Below are 20,771 nucleotides of genomic sequence, written 5' to 3'. Positions count from 1 at the left end.
TAAATAAACAAGTATACATATTATCATTTCTTCTCACAAATATTGGATCTCACCACAAAATGCACTTAAAAAAGCACCCAAAAAAAAAAAACAAAGAAATTAAAACAAAGTCTTTTTCTCCTTTTCAAATTATTTAAATGCGAATCGTAAATTAATTAATTAATAATTAGACTTGTCGCATCTGTGCCTAATCTCTCCCCGCCTTCCGGTCTGAATCCCTAACACGCCGAGCTTCTCCATCGCCTTGGCAAAATCCCCGAAGAAGCGGTTCTGGTCGTTTGCGTACAGCTCCACAAACGGCCGCGTCCTCGCGTCGTCAAACAGCGCGTGGTCCGATTTCAAAACCCCCAACCCCTTTGGTAAGTTTTGGAAGTAGACATTGTCGAATTTGTTCGGCGTCATAACGTCGTTAAATACGGATAGAGTTGGGTTTGTCTTGAAATCCGCGCATGCCCGCTGCAACCCGGACGCGAATCTCGGGTTGTAACTCGGGTCGGACTGCGCCGACTTGCTGTAGTTGTAAATCGAGGAGCTGAACTCGCTGCAGTGGGAGAACCCAATGGTGTGGGCCCCGCTGAGGGCGACCATTTCCTGGACGGAGAAGCCCCTGGACCCGAAAACCTGGATGAGCTGGGAGATGGACATGGCGGGGCGGGGGAGGTTGCCTTCGACGGCGGAGGCTTTGGAGAAGCGGCCATCGCGGCGGCCGAGTGGGACGTTGTAGAAGGGCCCCCCCATCATGGTGACGAGATCGCGGGTGGCGACGGCGAGGATGTCGGCGCAGGAGACGGTGTTGGGGCAGGCGAGCTCGAGGGCGGTCTTGGCGCGGACGACGACGTCGAAGGCGTCGCCGGGGAGGGAGAGGTTGATGTCGGCGTCGCGCTCGGCCTTGTTGAAGGGGGTGGAGGAGAGGAGGATGGAGGCGTCGCAGCCGTTGGCGAGGCAGTCGTGGAAGAAAAGGCGGAGAGTGGCGGCGGCGGTGGTGGGATTCATGATCTGCTTATTGGTCACGGTGTCTTGGACAATTTGGGCGAATCTCGGGCACGATTTTTGGTAGTAGTTGGTGTAGAGTCGGGATTCGGCGGCGGGGAGAGTGGTGAGAGATAGTAGAGATGTGAGGAGGACAATGATGAATGCCGCCATGCTTAGCTTCTCTCTGCGGCTGCTGCTGCTTCTGCAACTGCTTCAGCTGGCGGGCGGTAGCTCGAAGGAAGAAATGAGCTTTTTGCAAGCTCGAAGGAGGAAGACAGAGAGAGAGAAATACGGAGTGAGGTCTCGTAGTAGAAGAGATGGATTTACCGGGGGGAGATAGAGTGGGGAAGGGAGTGACCACGTGGCACTCTGTCCACCGTCAATCACGGGAATCGTGCTTAGGAGTAATGGACGGCCCGCTTAAATTTTGGGTTGGATCAAGGCATTTGGAATGACGGAAATGCCCTTATTTTATGAGGAGGCACATTGCCTGTCCTTCTGTTGGGTGCCTTCTCATCCTCTCTTATTTGTGTGGTCATGGTTAAATCACGTCAATATTTTATATTCATATTGCTTTTTGTCTTATTATCTTTATAAAAAAATTAATATAAAATATTGACATGACTTAACCGTGATCATACAAAATAAGAGAAGATACAAGGATATCCAAACAGGAGAGCAGACAATGTGCTTCCATTTTATGGAGTGAGTGAGGACGACTTTTCTACCCGTCAATAGTACTATGGCTGTGACATTGTATAAAGTCAATTATACGTTGGCCGTGCCTAGCAATGTAGACGTGACTTGTAATGAAGTAAAGTACTAAATTAGTTGTATAATTCACGAGTTAAGTGAATGAGTAATTCATTATCACCTTATGTTATGGTTCAATTAATCACGCCTAAACCTTGAAGTTATCTAATCTCATAAAAAGTCTATTATGCATTGCAATGTGAAAAAGTTAAATTTCAGGTATTATCACAGGGTTATGTTATTTACACACTCATTTTACTTATCACACACATTTCTCAATTTTCAGTTGTCGAATCAAATGAATTGAAAAAAATCTATAGCTAAAACTTAATCAGGATGTGTGAAAGGTAAAAATGATTGTGTGAATATAACTATTTGTGTCAAGATGCATATTGAGTGTAGCTAACTGTTCCTTAAATTTGAGAGTAACAAATATTTTTTTAGTTTGAATGTCACATTGTCACACAATATAATTATGTCACTTTTGGTCTAACACATGTTTATACGCTATTTTACGACTATCGTGCTTTTGAGAGGAGGCGATATGAGATGTCGACCCTTCATTTATTATTATGATACACTTATTAATAACACTATTTGGTTATGAGTAGAGGTGACAAATCAACTTATTAGGTTTTTAATGAGTAACAGTTAAGACCCGTTTAATTTGATATCACCAAATTATAGAGATGAGATTGGTAGTGATGATAATGGTGTAAGGTGAAATCAAACTACGTGGGTCTTAATGGATACACATTAACAATCCAATGAGTTGATTTGCCACCTCCAGTTAAGGGTGTTGTTAACCCCTTTTTACTTTTCACACACATCTATCAATTTCGATTATTGAGTCAAAAGATTTGAAGATGATCAAATGACATAAATTAACAACGAATATGTGAGACTTAAAAAAACATGTGTACACAACATCATCCTTTGGTTAATCTGAGTATTGAACCGACCGCACCTCCATCCCCCTCAACAAGGTCAAGCACAGCGCCAATATCAACCTCTTCCTCCCTTAGCAAGGACTTCCTTCCTCCGGTCTCATGCAACTCTGATTCGATAACACTAAATCTTTCTTTAAATCTGATTACCATTATTGACAGTGTGACAATCACGCTCAAATTCTTCCAAAATCACCTAAACTGTGGTCCACTTTGGGAATATTTCTTCGGTCATCAACATACGGTTGTGGTTATCCTGCACAGTTTTGTACACAGTACACACAACTTAGTTAAGAAAAACCCCCCAACTATTAGCAAAGGGATCGTAGATATTAAATTCTCATTAAATGAAGGCTGAGATAATTAGGTGGAAATAGGGGAGAGAGGTTAAAAGGTGCAACGTTGTATCTGGTGCGTATATTGGCCATTGCGTGATGGATCACGTAGCGTTAAAGCTAAACAGCGTGCTGAAAGCTCATCATTGTCTCTAATCCAACGGTCCAAAGTCAAAGGGGCTGTTTTATCAAAAAGGAAATGGGCCCCGCTCCAATTTGGACTAGCGTTCCATTGAATCGTATAAATGGCATTGATCTAGTTGTATTTTCGAATCCAGGGGCTAATTGTGTGTTGTACTTAATCGAATAGTCGACCCAGGCCGATTTTAAAAGGACGATATTGTCCATTTAAAAGAACAATTTATATGGAACGATTTTGCAGTAACGTAGCATCTTGATCAATTTAACTATATAATGTGATGTAATGAAAAACTTACACACGTCATTGTTTTGTTAAATCAGGACACAACGGTGTCGATAAATTCGTTCCATATTATTAGGGACAAGGTTCGAATTATCACAATAATTTAGGAATAAGAGAGTTTTTAATTGGGAGCATCTTGATCAATTTAACTATATAATGTGATGTAATGAAAAACTTACACACGTCATTGTTTTGTTAAATCAGGACACAACGGTGTCGATAAATTCGTTCCATATTATTAGGGACAAGGTTCGAATTATCACAATAATTTAGGAATAAGAGAGTTTTTAATTGGGAGCATCTTGATCAATTTAACTATATAATGTGATGTAATGAAAAACTTACACACGTCATTGTTTTGTTAAATCAGGACACAACGGTGGCGATAAATTCGTTCCATATTACTAGGGACAATGTTCGAATTATCACAATAATTTAGGAATAAGAGAGTTTCTAATTGGGAGCGCATAAGTAAAAACCTAACACGCTATCTATTATAATATTAGATCACATGCAAATTTGAATGATATCTCAATTTAGGCATGCTCCTCCTAGTTCATATACGCATTAACATATTTTGATCGTATAAACATCATAAGATTCGTTTGAAAACCAAAAATTGAAAAGAAAATTCTGAAACCAATTTTAATTTTCAAAATAATAATAATAATAATGGGCAGTTAAACTTATAAAGATAAAAAACTGCTCCTTGCCCTCCGAGCAGAAAGCACGAAAGGACAATTGCAGTAGGACCGGAAGAAACGAAAGTGGGAAACTGTTTGAATCAAAACAAAAAGGTTTGTTGAAAATTATTGAGATTGATGAGAACTGGATGTGGATGTTCACATGCATGTGCATGTGCATGTGCATGTGGGTCCCATATCTAAGCTGGGCTTTCTTCCCATGTCTACCCTCTACTTTCCTAATATTTGGCATGTCAAATTGACAGTGTCTATCTAAATCACTATCTCATTTTAAGAAAGGATACCATATGAAATTTTAACGATTTGAATTATGTATTTTTTAAGTTATATTTTATAGATTAATTTTGTAAAATATTAGTTAAATGATAATATTTAAGGCATCTAATTTAGTTCAAAAAAACTGACGAATGCTTAGTTCTAATAAAACATTGAAATTTTATCGTGATAATTAAATTGGTAAATGGTTTCGGACTTGAATTTTTGCAAGATGATCTATGAATCAAGATTTAGAAAATAGACGATTCGGATCGTTGAAATTCAATGTGGAGTGGGTCTCACAACTAATTCTTATTTTTTGAAAAAAATGGAGATCCATCTCGACCTGCCTCACCCAGAGCATACATACATGTAGTTGTAAAATGTATATGTACTGTGTCCCAAGTTGTACACTCGTTTCTTCGTTTCTTACGCGTCACATGACTACATTACATCAAGCTAATTTACTAGGAGATGGACTTACCTATCTCGAGGTGTATACCATTTATGGCGCGTTTACGTAACGGTAATAAAAATAAGAGGAATTGAATTGAATTGAGGACGAGTTGGAATGAGGAGAAGTCAGAATCGGATTCCAGTTGAAGCTGTTTACTTAAATATTCTGGAATCGGAATAGAATTTCATAAAACCGTTTACTAATTCAGCATAATCGGAATATAAACTAGTATGATTACTAAAATGCCCTTGTCCCAAATAAAATATTTTATGTACTTTAATGGGTTTATAAAGGATACTCTTGAAAATAAAAAAAGTAAGTGAGGGCACAAAGGGAACAAAAGTGTCATTCCGATTACACAAACAATCAGGAATTGAATTACCACCTATATCTAGGAAATCCAATTGCACCAATACAAGGAATTGAATTCCAAAATTTGTGTGGGCCCCACTGCTTTTTTGATTCCTCCATGTTTAGTAAACACCAAAGTACTCCGTAATTGGAATTCAACTCTACATTCTCTTTCTGATTACGGATACGTAAACACATCCTTAGTTTCTTAATCACACGTTGCGTGCTATGTGAAAAAGCATCAGAAGGCATACACTATGGGATATGTAAATATTTCTACTTCAGCTTTGAATCCCGTTTCCACACTTTGTCACTTGTTTAAAATATGTATTTACTAGATTAAGCTTTTGTACTTTATAAGTTCATATGAAGATTAATACAACGCAAACCATGACAAACGCCAAGTTTCAATTTATTATAAACTTAGTGAAATCAAAATACAAGAAGCGTGATTACTGTTATGAAGTGGAAATTACAACATTATAATTGAAAACAATTCCCCCACACATTATTTTTCTTACGAGAGAGGTTGATGCTAGAGCCCAAAACAACACGAAACCACAAACAAAAACATTCAAACGTAGTAGCACCAACAAGTCCTGCAAGTACTGCCCGTCTTTCTCTATGAAGATCGGGAGGAATACAGCAAAACTAATCTTGCTTTATCTGATTTAATTGCTTGCGTAAAACTTAATTATCTTGGATTATAGAACAGCAAGAACCGAGACCCCATCGGCATACCTGCGATAAGTGCGACGCTTCATGACATCTGTGAGTTCTGAGGAGTAGCTACTTCCCACAATCTCTTTATATTTGTTCCACCATCGCATGAAGCTGCTCTGCGCCAAGAAAATATCAGGTGTCACTGCGAAATTCTCGAGCGTATCCAGCACGTAACGCTCAAATTCGATCAGCTTTTGCTTCGCATCTGGATTACTTGCTAGTTCGTCGCACAAGATAAGCGCTTCCTCGACGTGCACCCAAAAACAAGAATCATCATTCAGACTAGAAGCCACACTCTTCGCTTTTGAGTTGGACTTGCTTGCGCTGCGCAGTTGCGGGTTCTCCCTTTCTTCCCTCTCTCTCTTTTCCTTCTTCTTTTTCTCCTCTTCATTGTACCATTGCTCCAAAAGAACGAAATGCCGAGGCCTTTCCTCTATGTAATTTTTTCCACCTTCCTTGTAGTACTCAGCAATGTGAAGCGGTTCGATCATCCTTCTGTAATTCGTTCCAGCAAAAAGAAAACGGACACGCATTGCGGCTCCTTCTGTCTGGGGCTTGTTCGCAGCTTCTGTAACCGTGTCAAGCCAATAGTTTGAGAGCTTCTTCTTGTACTCTTCGGCATTAATGTCACTTGCGTAACGCTTGTTTCTGTACCTGTCATAGTATCCAATTCCCATGTCTTTGGACTCCTTCTTGTACCATTCCATGTTGGCCATGTACTTTTTAATGTCATTCAATTTCAAGAAAGAACTGTAAACCTTCGTCTTCTGGATCGCTAGTTTACGTTCGTGAGTGACCATCTTTTTTATCAGACCTTCGAATTCAATTTTGGGTTGTTGCTGCTGCAATGACTTTTACAAAAGGCGTTAAGAGAAAAGTTAGTAGCTAGAAGTAAACATGGGATGTGATTTCCGCAAAACTCGTATTCTCCCCTCGCACACCCGTGTTTATTTCTAGTCTTTGGATTAAATAAATCAAAGGAGAATCAAGAGATGGAAATAAACAGGTTTGTGCGGAAACCATTTCCCTAAATCATCATCAAATCAGATATTTCTGTTGAAAGTTTGATACCTGTGAGCTGAGAACTCCTAATAGTGCTGCCAACTGTGTTTTAATTCCAGCTTTAAGTGGAACTCTATCCTCTTCAACCAACTCAAAGACATCTCTAGACAATGCCTTAGTCTTGAGATCATTCAAAATCTTTCCGTAATCAAAGAACTGAGTCCCTGAATTCGGAACTGAATGAGAGCTGGTTTCCACCAATAGTTGCAAAATGGCATCAGCGTCCTCAAAGCAAGAACCACCCGAAGAGGAGCACAGTAGGAATGTTCCGAAAGGCTTATAACCACTCGCTTGCGAAGTTAGGAAGACTTTAGGTACAGGATCATTGATGGAGGCTACATTCAAGAAGCAAGAACTCCATGTTGAGAATTCCAACACACATTGTCGGAGATTTTCGTCACCGATCAAGGGTGAACCGAAAGTGATGCAAAGGGGGCGTTTCGCTTTCGACAAGTCGAGGATTTGTAGCAGCCATAAGGTGAAAAGGGTAGCCACAGCACCTCCAAAAGAATGTCCAGTGATAACTATCCGTGAGGATTTGCTGCTAGCTACCAGCTGAAATATTACATAAAAGTTAATCAATTACTGAATTTCTATATAATCAATTCGGAGAAGTCCTTACAAATAAGTTCCTCAAACTTCGTTCATAGTAACAAAAAAAAAAAAAAAAAGAACACTTAAACTCGGTTTTGAAACAAACAAAGAAAGGACTCCACTGTTAATATATCCGGCTCTTATAACTCTATAAATGAGGGATTTGTAAGCGTTTTCCGTTAACATTAACTGTTTGTCAAAGAAGCCAAACTAATTAAGTGAAAAGTAATCTAGCAATATAAATATGATTTTTAACTGTTTCTCACTAACATTAAGAGTCGTCAAAGTGGTTAAACATTATCGGTTATCAGAGAGACAATAATACACACCTCTTTTCGCAAATTATCGAGGTTTGTGAGGTTCAATTTGAAGAAGTTGATTGCCAATTCATTGACGGAGAAACTTGGGGTGTTTTTGCTGCACAAAAACTCAAAGAGAGGAAAACTTGCGTCCTTGAGAGTCAACGACGAAACCATCACTTGTTGATCGTGAGGCGTGACGGGTGAAGTAAGAAACGATACGATGATGGTGTTTGAGTGCTTGGTTTCGCTAATGTATAAGGCCATTTGTGCATTCGGATCAGCAGCTGTCGGGAGCTTTTGCTTCTGAACCGCGTCCCATGACTGGTGCAGGGGAGGAGAAGTCACCAGCACATTTGCTAGTTCAAGCCCAGCACTGCTAATTCTGTCATCACCAACAAAAATTTGAAGCAAAGTTAAATGGAGGGTGTAAGCAAATAGCATCCAACTATAATAACAAACATGCTTGAAACTTCTGTTGAAATAGCTGAAAATGTCAGTCTAACCACCAAAAGTATTTTTAATTACATTTCGTTTGGATGCACTTTTAAAATAATTAAAAGTTTTTTAGAGAAAATATTTTTAGATTTTAAAAACACTTACAAGAAGTATTTGAAGTGCTTCCTTCAAAAAACAATAATTATGTGTTTTTTGCAAAGAAGCACTGCAAATGTTTTTTCAGGCTTTACTTATATTTTTAGTAAGAATTGGTTTAAAAATTATTTCAAACAAACTAGTTTTCTAAAGAAATTTCGTCATATTTCTAGCAAAGTGTTATTTCTGAAAATTATTGTTCCTTGATATTCCTCATTTCATTTGATCTGACGACCCGAAAATTAAGAGATGTATGACAAGTAAAAATAAGTGCGTGAATAATACTACCTATTTCTAACGAAGCCACTTCATCAAATACTTGGAAGAATGAAATTGCAATTTGGTAAACTATAAGGACGATAATTAAGCTATTGTATTTCGTAAGATTCACTTTACTCATAAGCACTTATTATTTACCATGAACATATAGAAATGTTTATTAAATATTCAAGTGCCCTTCGAAAAAGCACTTGAAAATATAGAAGTGCTTGTAGAAGGCGGACATAGCACATGCTTCTCCTAAAAGAGCTTATACCGTCTATCTAAAAGCGTTTTGCAAGTGTTTTTTTTTTGGGGCATTTAGATCCGAGTCCAAAAAATTGAGCTACTTTCCAATTGAGTCCAATTCCATGTGCGTTTAGGTTCAACTGATCTTTTTTATGTCTATTTTGCCCTTTTATAATCTAAATGAAAATATATTTAAATTTCTTGATTTATCAAAATTTTGAATCATTAAAGCCTTTAATCCATTCAATATCCAAGGAAAAAAATTAAAATTAAAATTCATGGCATGTTTATCAACAACAAAATCTATTGTGATATACATTCTTGATAAAAGTAGATTACAAAAAGAAAAAAACCTATGATATAGGTACATAAATACAAAATATGTCATGAAGATATATTTAAATAATATCTAATTAAACTATGGTGTAGGTAGATAATGCAACTAATCTGTGTTGTAGGTAGATAATGCAACTAATCTGTGTTGTAGGTAGATAATGCAACTATGATATAGGTACATATGATACATATGCAATTAATCTCTAATATGGGTAGAGTATTATAAAAAAATCCTATGGTACAGGTAGATAAACACAATTAATCTTAAATTATCAACAGAATATAATATATATATATATATATATATATATAGGTAGATAAATACAATTATTCACTATACATGTACATTATAATATAAAAAAAAAAAAAAAAGGACAAGTGATATAGGTAGATAAAACAAAAAAAAAAATGGGGAAGAAAAATGATATTGAGGGAGGAAACACTAGAGAAAATGCTAATTCGATAGAACTTCAAAAAAAAAAAAAAAGACGAAGAATCCAAAACACAAATGCAATTTGTTTTTTTTTTTTTTAACCAATCAAATGTATATTCATCATTCTTATGGAAGAGGAGGAGAAAAGGAATATTATGGAAGAAGATTACTCGGCAAAATAACAAAGAGAAAGATATTGTGAGGGAGAAACAAGAAAAGAGAATTGAAACAAGAAAATAGAAATTAACGGTTGGGGAAATGAGAAGAAAAAAAGAGATTTCAATCCCTAATCCTATAATTAAGGATAAGATTAACATTAATCATAAATTAAAAAAAACAGTAATTACTTAATTAGTCAATTTGAGGGTAAATTTGGCAAGAAAATACAAATAAGCTTAAGTGGATAATAAATCATTGTACCTAACCCAAAATTTAAAACAAAATTGGACTATAACTAATAATGGCTCATAAAATTGGACTCATATTAAGTTTCCCTTTTTTTTTTTGCCAGATTCAACCATAAGAACTTTTGATTGTTGAAAAAACACACTTTTAGCCATTCCAGACCATTTTCCACTTAATCAAGATAACACAAGAAAAATCATGGCAAAGGATTCAAAGGAAAACAAGGATCGGAGGAGTTTGAAGTCGAAGTTGACTTACTGGTCGTTCATCTTCAAGCTTTTGCCGATCTGCTTGAAACACACGGTAGATGGAGAAAACTGGATAGCAGAATAGTCCTCCTGTCTCTATTTATATAGAATAATTAATCCTATCGTTATTATTAATATTATGGACGTCTTTCTCCCACCAATCAAAAGGCCCCACGACGAAACTTCCACCAAGTCGACGATGCACAGCAAAGTCTAGGTCGTCGTCAACGCAAATTGTTCCTAAAAGCTTCTCGGAGGGAAAGGGAGGGCCCTAGACCTTTGCCTTGATGCTTTTCCCCGGCTTCTCCTGTACGTTTACGTGTTAAAATTCAGGTTAATTATTCCCACTTGCATTATTTATTTCCTCTTGTGCCCTGCAACGAATATTCGAAGCGGGTTAATATATTGCTGATTTTAACTGAACGTTCATGGAAGGATGCAAAGAAATTTACAAAGAAATCTAACGAGTGAATCTGAGGGCTCAGGTATGGCCGTTGACAGTTCTGTTTCTTTCTGAGTTCACCTACCAGCAATACAATACGGTCGTCTTTTCTATTCTTTGCTTTTACAAATTACAAGGGGCAATCCTTGAGTTCGGACGCTCACACGCGCGCAAGGAGCGCAGGGTGGGACCATCGGCAAGAATGGGTGTTTGTCCCAATACTTGATCCTTACCACCGCGTGTCCTTAAAGTTAAGAACTTGGTGACTTTCAGTGGATTGGAACTCCAGTCCCTATAATATAGGGGACTGTCCAGAGACCCCAAAAATTACCTTACAATTAAAGATTGCGTAGAGATGTGTATGTAGATGGTATTATTCTTAGTTTTATATTGGAAGTTCAACTTTTTTCAGATGAAGTTCCCAGCACGTGATGGGATTCTAGAATACCAGCTCCCAATGGGGCAGATGCCGTTACTTTTCTCACCTGTTGCTGAGAAAACAAGAGTTATGAAAGTATTTTTGGGGGTTTTTTTGTTTTTGTTTTTTTACGGTTTAGATCAACTCCTGTGAAATTAACAATGATTTTTTAACTTGTAATCCCTAAATTTAAAGATTATACTATAAAGACACTCCCATTGGAACTAATTTTCTTTTAGGAACAAGTATATTCCTCTTAAGTTCGTAAATGAGTCTTCAAAAATAGTGGTGGGACTCCGATTAAAAATGCTCTTAGACAGCCATGTAGTCTGGTCGTTCGCAGCCAAGAATTTCTCCCAATATAGGGCTGACTTTTATTGTTTCAAGATGGAAGATAGATCTGTGATCAATCAAATATTTCAGACAGCCAAAAGAGGAGTTTGCACTTGTTAGATTTAGTTAAAAATTGATCAATGAATATCTAAATGGGATAACTGGTTAAATCGTATCAACTAATCAAGACATGTGAGAAGAGTGCCAAAATTTCAATCGAACGTTGTGCGATCTTTGGGGAACACTTGGAAAATCCCGTTGCTCTGACTCGCATTAAATTTTAATCGAACTTTGTACGAGCAATCAGCAGTTGTAGGAATAAAGGGCAAAAAATTGCATAAGACAGAAAGAGGTGTGCCTTAGCAGCGTTAATGCTTGCTTTTCCTGAACACTGGTGACTTATTTTGATGCCCAAAGTCCCAATTTAACACGACCTAAATTGCTTCCACTGAACCAATGTCGATATCTTTCGATTATATGTTCGTGAGAGCAAAGAGAAAAAGCACAAAGACAACCTGAGCACTCATGATTTCGAAGTGGCTGATGCTGTTACCAATTTGCTAGAAACGACTGTTCTGATGCTGTATGATAAGAAGCATTCGTCCCTGCACGTGTAGTATGTATAGTGTGGTTACTTTATTGGGTACTCTCGTATTGTTACAAGAAACAGGTGCGGTGGGAAAAATTTACGAGTCCAAAATCTGAAGAGTATAGTAACTTACCAGGAAGAAAAAATGCATAGTCATTACGTCTGAAAATAGTATAACGAGAAAATAGCATGCCAACCGTGGAAGTCGGTTTAGCTTTGCTATTGCACTGAATACACATCTGCAAGTGAGTCGAACAAAAATTATATGAGAACCCAATTGCTTACAATTTCTTATGCCTTAAGAGCACTTCCACCGTGGAAAACCCTCCCTCAGGCTATTCACTATTTAATTCATCCAATGAATAATAACTGCTCTTAATGAACGGTAATTACCTTTTGCATTTCCACCATTGCACTTGAATAGCCTTGACAATAGGTAATAAAATATTAGTTTTTTTTTTCAAATAATACAAAATAATTTTATTTTAATTTCGGATAGGATTTTTAATCGATCTCGTTGTACTATTTTCTATTAATTTTTTTTCTTTTCACGTGGTGTACTACACCATTCCAAAACCTTTATTATTATTATTATTATTATTATTATTATTTTTCTTCTACTCTTTCACATGGTGCCAACGCACCATTCCAAAAGCCCAAACCCCTTCTTTTGAACCCGTGGTCCCCCCCCTCCGACGCACCCAAACCCTCGTCGCCTCTCTTCCTCCATCTTCACCACCCCACCACCGCCGCCTCTCTTCCTCTATCTTCACCATCCCACCCACCTCAGCCTCCATCAACAGTCTCGATCTTCCCGCTCCCTAACCAAACTCTCTCTCTCTCTCCTCTTTCCCCCAAAAACAAATCCCAAATTGTTTGATCTGGGTGTGTCAGTGGAAGGAGGAGGATCGCGAGGGGGCAAAGGCGGTGTGGGGTGTGGCGGCAATTGCGGCGGAGAAGGGATTGGATCTCTGCCATTTGTCTGTGGGTGTTCATCAACCTCGGCGACGAACTCCGGCGAGAGCCGTTGAGTTTGAAGCTTGGGTTTTACAATTTTTAATTTTTTTTTTTAATTTTACTTGTTTTTTTATTTATTAATATTTAATATTTAATATTTTTATTAAATTTATATTATGACTGACATCGCCCTGACGTCAACCCACGTCGCGTTGCCTTTGGGCTCTCGGGTTGGCAACTCGTGCCAGGCCTCTCCCTCGGGCCCGCTCGGGCTCCATCGCCAGCACACGCTGGGCTTGGTTGCTCAGGCTCTCTGCCACTGTTTGCGGGCCTGTCCCTCGAAGGACGTTTCAACAGCTTGCAACCACGTATCACACACAAAATTGTAATTGTACTTACATGACTAGCAGGAATGGAATGAACAACTTGAAGATAAGTAAGGCGGCCATGAGAAATGGCTGCAATTAGAAGCAAATAATATCAGATAAGTAGTAGCGACTAATCCGATAAGTACTCAGGAAAGTTCAACCTTCACTTACACTGAAGACAGTAATGAACTGATACACTGATGAAATCTCAAAACTTGCAATACTGGCAAAGTTTCCCGTTCCAAAGAAAGCAGCATTGAATAAAACCATCTAAAACCACAAAAGACATCCGAGAGTACCATGATGAGCAGTAAAATTATCAAAAAGACTGGGCAATGTATATCATTAAATTTCTCCAACAATCAGACAAATATTTTCCAAAAAGAAAAGAGAAAGGACTTACAAAGATTAACGGAATTCTCACGTCAGAGTATCTACCGTCAAGTATGACGTTATCCTCCATATCGCTAAAGGAACTTGACGACCTTTTCACCTTACTTGAGTAAATGTGTTTTCAACTAGTATCCAAGAGATGAGTACAAGGGACAGAGCACCGTAGAAAACAGCTTCATATCTGCATATGTTTTGAGAATGAAGGAAAAGATAAAAAAAAAATCATCCTAACATTATGCATATTAAAAAAGGAAAATAGTATTGGCACTTTAAAAATCTCATTCTATACTCCTTACAAGTGTATTTTTCTTTCCAAATATAGAAAGTTTGAAGTATAGAATAAGATTTTTGAAATGCCAATAACAATCTTTTTAAAAAAAAAAAAAAAAAACTGCTAAATAAAGGCAACTATAAAAGTTAGCATATGGATGGATTGTACCCGATAGATAATAGAAGAAATGTGGAAAAGCATCGTAGCTATCCTTTAATTATAACCGTTTATTGTACATTGTAGGATCAGAAATCATTTTAAAATTTAAAATTAAATATAAATAATATTTAACAAAAATTGACTTCACGATATACAATGAACTGTTACGATTTCAGGATCCCTACGATGCCAGGAATCCAAGAAATGTGGGAGCAAAAACGAGAAATATGGAAGTAAGCCGGACAAGAGACCATTTGCTGAAAATAATGGAAGTATAAATATTAACCTAATAGGGAAGAGTTAAAACGCATACCAGCGATGGACCAATTTATGATCTGGTGCACAGCGAGTGGGTCCTGCTTTTTTGTTCTATGAGAGGTTGATATCGACACCTGTGCCTAATCTCTCCCCGCCTTCCGGTCTCAATCCCTAACACGCCGAGCTTCTCCATCGCCTTGTTGATGGGGGTGGAGGAGAGGAGGGTGGAGGCGTCGCAGCCGTTGGCGAGGCTGTCGTGGAAGAAGAGGCGGAAAGTGGCTGCGGCGGTGGTGGGATTCATGATCTGCCTCTCGGGCACGATTTTTGGTAGTAGTTGGTGTAGAGTCGGGATTCGGCGGCGGGGAGAGTGGTGAGAGCTAGTAGAGATGTGAGGAGGACAATGAGGAATGCCGCCATGCTTAGCTTCTCTCTGCGGCTGCTGCTGCTTCTGCAACTGCTTCAGCTGGCGGGCGGTAGCTCGAAGGAAGAAATGAGCTTTTTGGATGCTCAGAGGAGGAGGAAGACAGAGAGAGAGAGAGAGAGAGAGAAATAGAGAGAGAGGTCTCGTGTCCCGTCACAATTTCGACTAGCGTTCCATTGAATCATCCAGTTGTATTTTCGAATCCAGGGGCTAATTATGTGTTTACCCAACTTAAAAAAGGACAATGTCGAGCTAATTTTAGAGAGAACGGTTTTATCGTCATGCAGTACGGATTTGGATTCTATCCGGATATTAAAGATTCTCATATTTTAGTTATTTATCGTGTGTGATCAGAAATTATTTGATTTTTTGTTATTTAAAATTAAACATAAATAGTACTTGACGAAAATTGATCATACAATGTACGATGAACGACTATGATGTGAGAATCCCTAGAATTCTTACAAATTGAATTCAAAGATGATCCTCTTCCACGTAGCACCTTGATCAATTTAACTATACAATGTCACGTATTTAAAAATGTACACATGTCATTGTTTTGTTTGATTGGAATATCACGGTAGCGATAAATTCGTACCATATTATTAGAGAATGTTCAAAGTATTACAATAATTTAACAAATGAGAGGATTTCGAACCCTAAAAGCATAGATAAAAATCTAACACTTCATTTATTAAGATATTAAACCACATACAAAAATTTAGACTTTTTCTCGGTTTAGACGTGCTCCTCTTTGTTCATGCACACTTTAATGAATTTTGCCCGTATAAACATCATAAGATTCGTTTGAAAGCCAAAAATTGAAAAGAAAATTCTGAAACCAATTTTGGTTTTCAAAAAAATAAATTTTTAATGGGCAGTTAAACTTATAAAGTAAAGAGTAAAAATGCTCCTTGCCCACCGAGCAGATAGCCAGAAAGTGGGTAACTGTTTGAATCAAAACAAAAAGGTTTGTTGAAGATTGTTGAGATTGATGAGAACTGCATTTGCATTTGCATTTGCATTTGCATTTGCATTTGCATGTGCATGTGGGTCCCATATCCAAGCTGGGTTTTCTTCTCATGTCCACACTCTACTCTACTTTCCTAATATTTGGCATGGCAAATTGACAGTTTCTATCTAAATCACTACCTTATCTTAAGAAAATGATACCATATCAAATTTTAATGATTCGAATTGTAAAGAAACTGATGAACATTTTGTTCTAATAAAATATTGAAATTTTATCGTGATACTTAAATTGACAAATGGTTTTGGACTTAAATTTTTGCAAGAATGGTGTTTGAATCAAGATTTACAAAATAGACGATTCGGATCGTTAGAGTTCGATGTGGAGTGAGTCTCATAACTAGTTAGAGTTTGAGTTTGATGGGGAGGGCCTGCCTCATCCAAAGCATACATACATGAAGTTGTAAAATATATATGTACTGTGTCCCAGGCTGTAAAATCCATTCTTCGTTTCTTACGCATCACGTGACTTCATCATTTCAAACTAATTCACTAGGAGATGGACTTACCTATCTCGAGGTGCATACCATTTTGTTCCTTAATCACACGTTGCGTGTTATGTGAAAAACATCAGAAAGGTATGAGATACGTGAGTATTTCTACTTTAACTTCGAATCCCAGTTCCACACTAGGTCATTTGGCTAAAATATGTATTTACTAGATTAAGCTTTTGTACTTTATAGGTTCATATGAAGATTAATACAACGCAAACCACAAGAAACGCAAGTCTCAATTTATTATAAATGTTGATTAGGGTAGCTCTCAAACTTAGCGAAATCAAAATACAAGTAGTGTCATTACTTTTATGATGTGGAAATTACAACATTATAATTGAAACCATTCCCCCACACATTATTTTTCTTACAAGAGAGGTAGATGCTAGAGCCCAAAACAAAAAGAAACCACAAACAAAACATTCAAACGTAGTAGCACCGACAAGTCCTGCAAGTACTGCACGTCATTCTCTACAAAATCACGAGCAATACAGGAAAACTAATCTTGCTTTATCTGACTTAATTGCTTGCTTAAAACTTAATTATCTTGAATTATGGAACAGCAAGAACCGAGACCCCATCCTCGTACTTGCGATAAGTGTGAAGCCTCATGGCGTCTGTGAATTTTGAGGAGTAGCTACTTCCCACAATCTCTTTATACTTGTTCCACCATCGCATGAAGCTGCTCTGCGCCAAGAAAATATCAGGAGTCACTGCGAAATTCTCGAGCGTATCCAGCACGTAATGCTCAAATTCGATCAGCTTTTGCTTGGCATCTGGATTACTCGCTAGTTCGTCGCACAAGATAAGCGCTTCCTCGACGTGCACCCAAAAACATGAATCATCATTCAGACTAGAAGCCACACTCTTCGCTTTTGAGTTGGACTTGCTTGCGCTGCGCAGTTGCGGGTTCTCCCTTTCTTCCCTCTCTCTCTTTTCCTTCTTCTTTTTCTCATCTTCCTTGAACCATTGCTCCAAAAGAACGAAATGTGGAGGCCTTTCCTCTACGTAATTTTTTCCACCTTCCTTGTAGTACTCAGCAATGTGGAGCGGTTCGATCATCCTTCTGTAATTCGTTCCAGCAAAAAGAAAACGGACACGCATTGCGGCTCCTTCTGTCTGGGGCTTGTTCGCAGCTTCTGTAACCGTGTCATGCCAATAATTATAGAGCTTCTTCTTGTACTCTTGGGCAATAATGTCACTTGGGTAACGCTTGTTTCTGTACCTGTCATAGTATCCAATTTTCATGTCCTTGGACTCCTTCTTGTACCATTCCATGTTGACCATGTACTTTTTAGCCTCATTCAAATTCAAGAAAGAACTGTAAACCTTCGTCTTCTGGCTCACTAGATTACGTTCGTGAGTGACCATCTTTTTTATCAGACTTTCGAATTCTATGTTGGGTTCTTGCTGCTGCAGTGACTTTTACAAAAGGAGTTGAGAGAAAAGTTAGTAGCTAGAAGTAAACATGGGAGGTGATTTCCGCAAAACTCGTATTCTCCCATTGCACACCCATGTTTATTTCTAGTCTTTGGATTAAATAAATCAAAGAAGAATCAAGAGATGGAAATAAACAGGTTTGTGTGGAAACCATTTCCCTAAATCATCATCAAATCAGATATTTCTGTTGAAAGTTTGATACCTGTGAGCTGAGAACTCCTAATATTGCTGCCAACTGTGTTTTAATTCCAGCTTTAAGTGGAACTCTATCCTCTTCAACCAACTCAAAGACATCTCTAAACAATGCCTTAGTCTTGAGATCATTCAAAATCTTTCCGTAATCAAAGAACTGAGTCCCTGAATTCGGAGCTGGATTTTGAACACATTGAGAGCTGGTTTCCACCAATAGTTGCAAAATGGCATCAGCGTCCTCAAAGCAAGAACCACCCGAAGAGGAGCACAGTAGGAATGTTCCGAAAGGCTTATAACCACTCCCTTGCGAAGTTAGGAAGATTTTAGGTACAGGATCATTGATGGAGGCTACATTCAAGAAGCAAGAACTCCATGTTGAGAATTCCAACACACATTTTCGGAGTTGTTGGTCACCGATCAAGGGTGAACCGAAAGTGATGCAAAGTGGGCGTTTCGCTTTCGACAAGTCAAGGCTTTGTAGCAGCCATAAGGTGAAAAGGGTAGCCACAGCACCTCCAAAAGAATGTCCGGTGATAACTATCCGTGAGGATTTGCTGCTTTCTACCAGCTGAAATATTACATAAAAGTTAATCAATTACTGAACATATAATCAATTCGGAGACGTCTTTACAATTAAGTTCCTCAAACTACATTCATAGTTTAAAATAAAAAATAAAAAAATAAAAAAACACACTTAAACTCGGTTTTGAAACAAACAAAGAAAGGAATCCATTGTTAATATATCCGGCTCTCATAACTCTATAAATGAGGGATTTGTAAGCGTTTTTCGTGAACATTAACAGTTTGTCAAAGAAGCCAAACTAATTAAGTGAAATATAAATATGATTTTTAACTGTTTCTCACTAACATTAAGAGTCGTCAAAGCCGTTAAACATTATCAGTTATCAGAGAGGCAATAATACGCACCTCTTTTCGCAAATTATCGAGGTTTTTGTGGTTAAATTTGAAGAATTCGATTGCCAATTCATTGACGGAGAAACTTGGGGCGTTTTTGCTGCACAAAAACTCAAAGAGAGAAAAACCTTTGTCCTTGAGAGTCAACGACGAAACCATCGGCTGTTGATCGTGAAGCGTGACGGGTGAAGTAAGAAAAGATATGATGATGGTGTTTGAGTGCTTGGTTTCACTAATGTATAAGGCCATTTTTGCATTCGGATCAGCAGCTGTCTGGAGCTTTTGGTTCTGAACCGCATCCCATGACTGGTGCAGGGGAGGAGAAGTCACCAGCACATTTGCTAGTTCAAGCCCAGCACTGCTAATTCTGTCATCACCAACAAAAATTTGAAGCAAAGTTAAATGGAGGGTGTAAGCAAATAGCATCCAACTATAATAACAAACATGCTTGAAACTTATGTTGAAATAGCTAAAAATATCAGTCTAACCACCAAAAGTATTTTTAATTACATGTTGTTTGGAATTGCTTTTAAAATAATTGAAAACGTTTTTAAAGAAAATAGTTTTAGATTCCAAAAGCACTTACAAGAAGTATTTAAAGTGCTTCCTTCAAAAAAACACTAATTATGTGCTTTTTACAAGGAAGCACTGCAAGTGCTTTTCCAAACTTTACTTACATTTTTACTAAGAATTGGTTTAAAAAATATTTCAAACAAGCTAGTTTTCTAAAGACATTTCGTCATATTTCTAGCAAAGTGTTCTTCCCCAACCCATTTTCACCTCTCACACACCCTTGTTAATTATTGTTCATGGGTCTTCCTCACTTCATTTGATCTGACGATCCAAAAATTAAGAGGTGCATGACAAGTAAAAATAAGTGCGTGGATAATACTACCTATTTCTAACGTAGCCACTTAGCAAAATATTTGTAAGATTGAAATTGCACTTTGGTAAACTATCAGGACGATTATTAAGCTGTTGTATTTCGTAAGATTCACTTTACTCATAAGCACTTATCTTTTACCATGAACATATAGCAATGTTTATTAAATACTCAAGTGCTCTTCGAAAAAGCACTTGAAAATATAGAAGTGCTTGTGGAAGGCGGACATAGCACATGCTTCTCCGAAAAGAGCTTATACCGTCTATCGAAAAGCGTTTTGCAAGTTTTTTTTTTTTTTGCCAGATTCAACCATAAGAACTTTTGATTGTTGAAAAAACACACTTTTAGCAATTCCATACCATTTTCCGCTTAATCAAGATAACACAAGAAAAATCATGGCAAAGGATTCAAAGAAAAACAAGGATCGGAGGAGTTTGAAGTCGAAGTTTACTTACTGGTCGTTCATCTTCATGCTTTTGATCTGCTTCAAACACACGGTAGATGGAGAAAACTGGATACCAGAATGGTCCTGTCTCTGCTTTTATAGAATAATTATTCCCATCGTTATTATTAATATTATGGAAGTCTTTCTCCCACCAATCAAAAGGCCCCACGACGAAACTTCTCACCAAGTCCAAATGCACAGCAAAGTCTAGGTCGTCGTCAACGCAACTTGTTCCTGAAAGCTTCTCGGAGGAAAAGGGAGGGCCCTAGACCTTTGTATCGATGCTTTTCCTCGGCTTCTTTTGTACGTTTACGTGTTAAAATTCAGGTAGATTATTCCCACTTGCATTATTTATTTCCTCCTCC

The 20,771-nt window shown here is 37.8% G+C and overlaps 4 protein-coding genes across 5 annotated transcripts; all 4 read right to left on the bottom strand.

The window, feature by feature from the left end:
* On the bottom strand, window positions 1-1,157 carry LOC125467881 (peroxidase 63-like). Its single transcript, XM_048577896.1, has one exon. The coding sequence runs from the start codon at window positions 1,141-1,143 to the stop codon at window positions 160-162; it is 984 nt and encodes a 327-aa protein (XP_048433853.1). The 5' UTR covers window positions 1,144-1,157; the 3' UTR covers window positions 1-159.
* Window positions 1,158-5,589: 4,432 nt separating this feature from the next.
* Window positions 5,590-10,562, bottom strand: LOC103928442 (senescence-associated carboxylesterase 101). The gene is made up of 4 exons (XM_048577893.1): window positions 10,410-10,562; window positions 7,907-8,261; window positions 6,993-7,538; window positions 5,590-6,772 (listed from the first exon to the last, which is right to left on the bottom strand). Exons 1-4 carry the CDS (start codon window positions 10,418-10,420, stop codon window positions 5,903-5,905), a joined length of 1,782 nt encoding a protein of 593 aa, XP_048433850.1. The 5' UTR covers window positions 10,421-10,562; the 3' UTR covers window positions 5,590-5,902.
* Window positions 10,563-10,639: 77 nt separating this feature from the next.
* Window positions 10,640-15,221, bottom strand: LOC125474341 (GPI ethanolamine phosphate transferase 1-like). 2 transcript variants are annotated; one of them, XM_048577894.1, is made up of 6 exons: window positions 14,643-15,221; window positions 13,910-14,080; window positions 13,678-13,776; window positions 13,538-13,596; window positions 12,315-12,420; window positions 11,719-12,197 (listed from the first exon to the last, which is right to left on the bottom strand). In XM_048577894.1, exons 2-6 carry the CDS (start codon window positions 13,967-13,969, stop codon window positions 12,153-12,155), a joined length of 369 nt encoding a protein of 122 aa, XP_048433851.1. In that variant the 5' UTR covers window positions 13,970-14,080; window positions 14,643-15,221; the 3' UTR covers window positions 11,719-12,152. The 2 variants fall into 2 exon arrangements, with proteins under 2 accessions (XP_048433852.1, XP_048433851.1); XM_048577895.1 differs by lacking the exons at window positions 11,719-12,197; window positions 12,315-12,420 and adding an exon at window positions 10,640-10,773.
* Window positions 15,222-16,755: 1,534 nt separating this feature from the next.
* LOC125474340 (senescence-associated carboxylesterase 101-like) lies at window positions 16,756-20,448 on the bottom strand. Its single transcript, XM_048577892.1, has 4 exons — window positions 20,417-20,448; window positions 19,091-19,445; window positions 18,174-18,731; window positions 16,756-17,953 (listed from the first exon to the last, which is right to left on the bottom strand). Exons 1-4 carry the CDS (start codon window positions 20,431-20,433, stop codon window positions 17,084-17,086), a joined length of 1,800 nt encoding a protein of 599 aa, XP_048433849.1. The 5' UTR covers window positions 20,434-20,448; the 3' UTR covers window positions 16,756-17,083.
* Between the last annotated feature and the right edge of the window lie 323 nt (window positions 20,449-20,771).

This window comes from the organism of the source record quoted next, unplaced genomic scaffold (genome assembly GCF_019419815.1).
Source record: "Pyrus x bretschneideri cultivar Hongxiangsu unplaced genomic scaffold, Pyrus_bretschneideri_v1 Contig12, whole genome shotgun sequence".
Taxonomy (NCBI): Eukaryota; Viridiplantae; Streptophyta; class Magnoliopsida; order Rosales; family Rosaceae; genus Pyrus; species Pyrus x bretschneideri.
The sequence above is the reverse complement of the archived record's forward strand: the minus strand, read 5'-3'. Positions and strand labels throughout refer to the sequence as shown.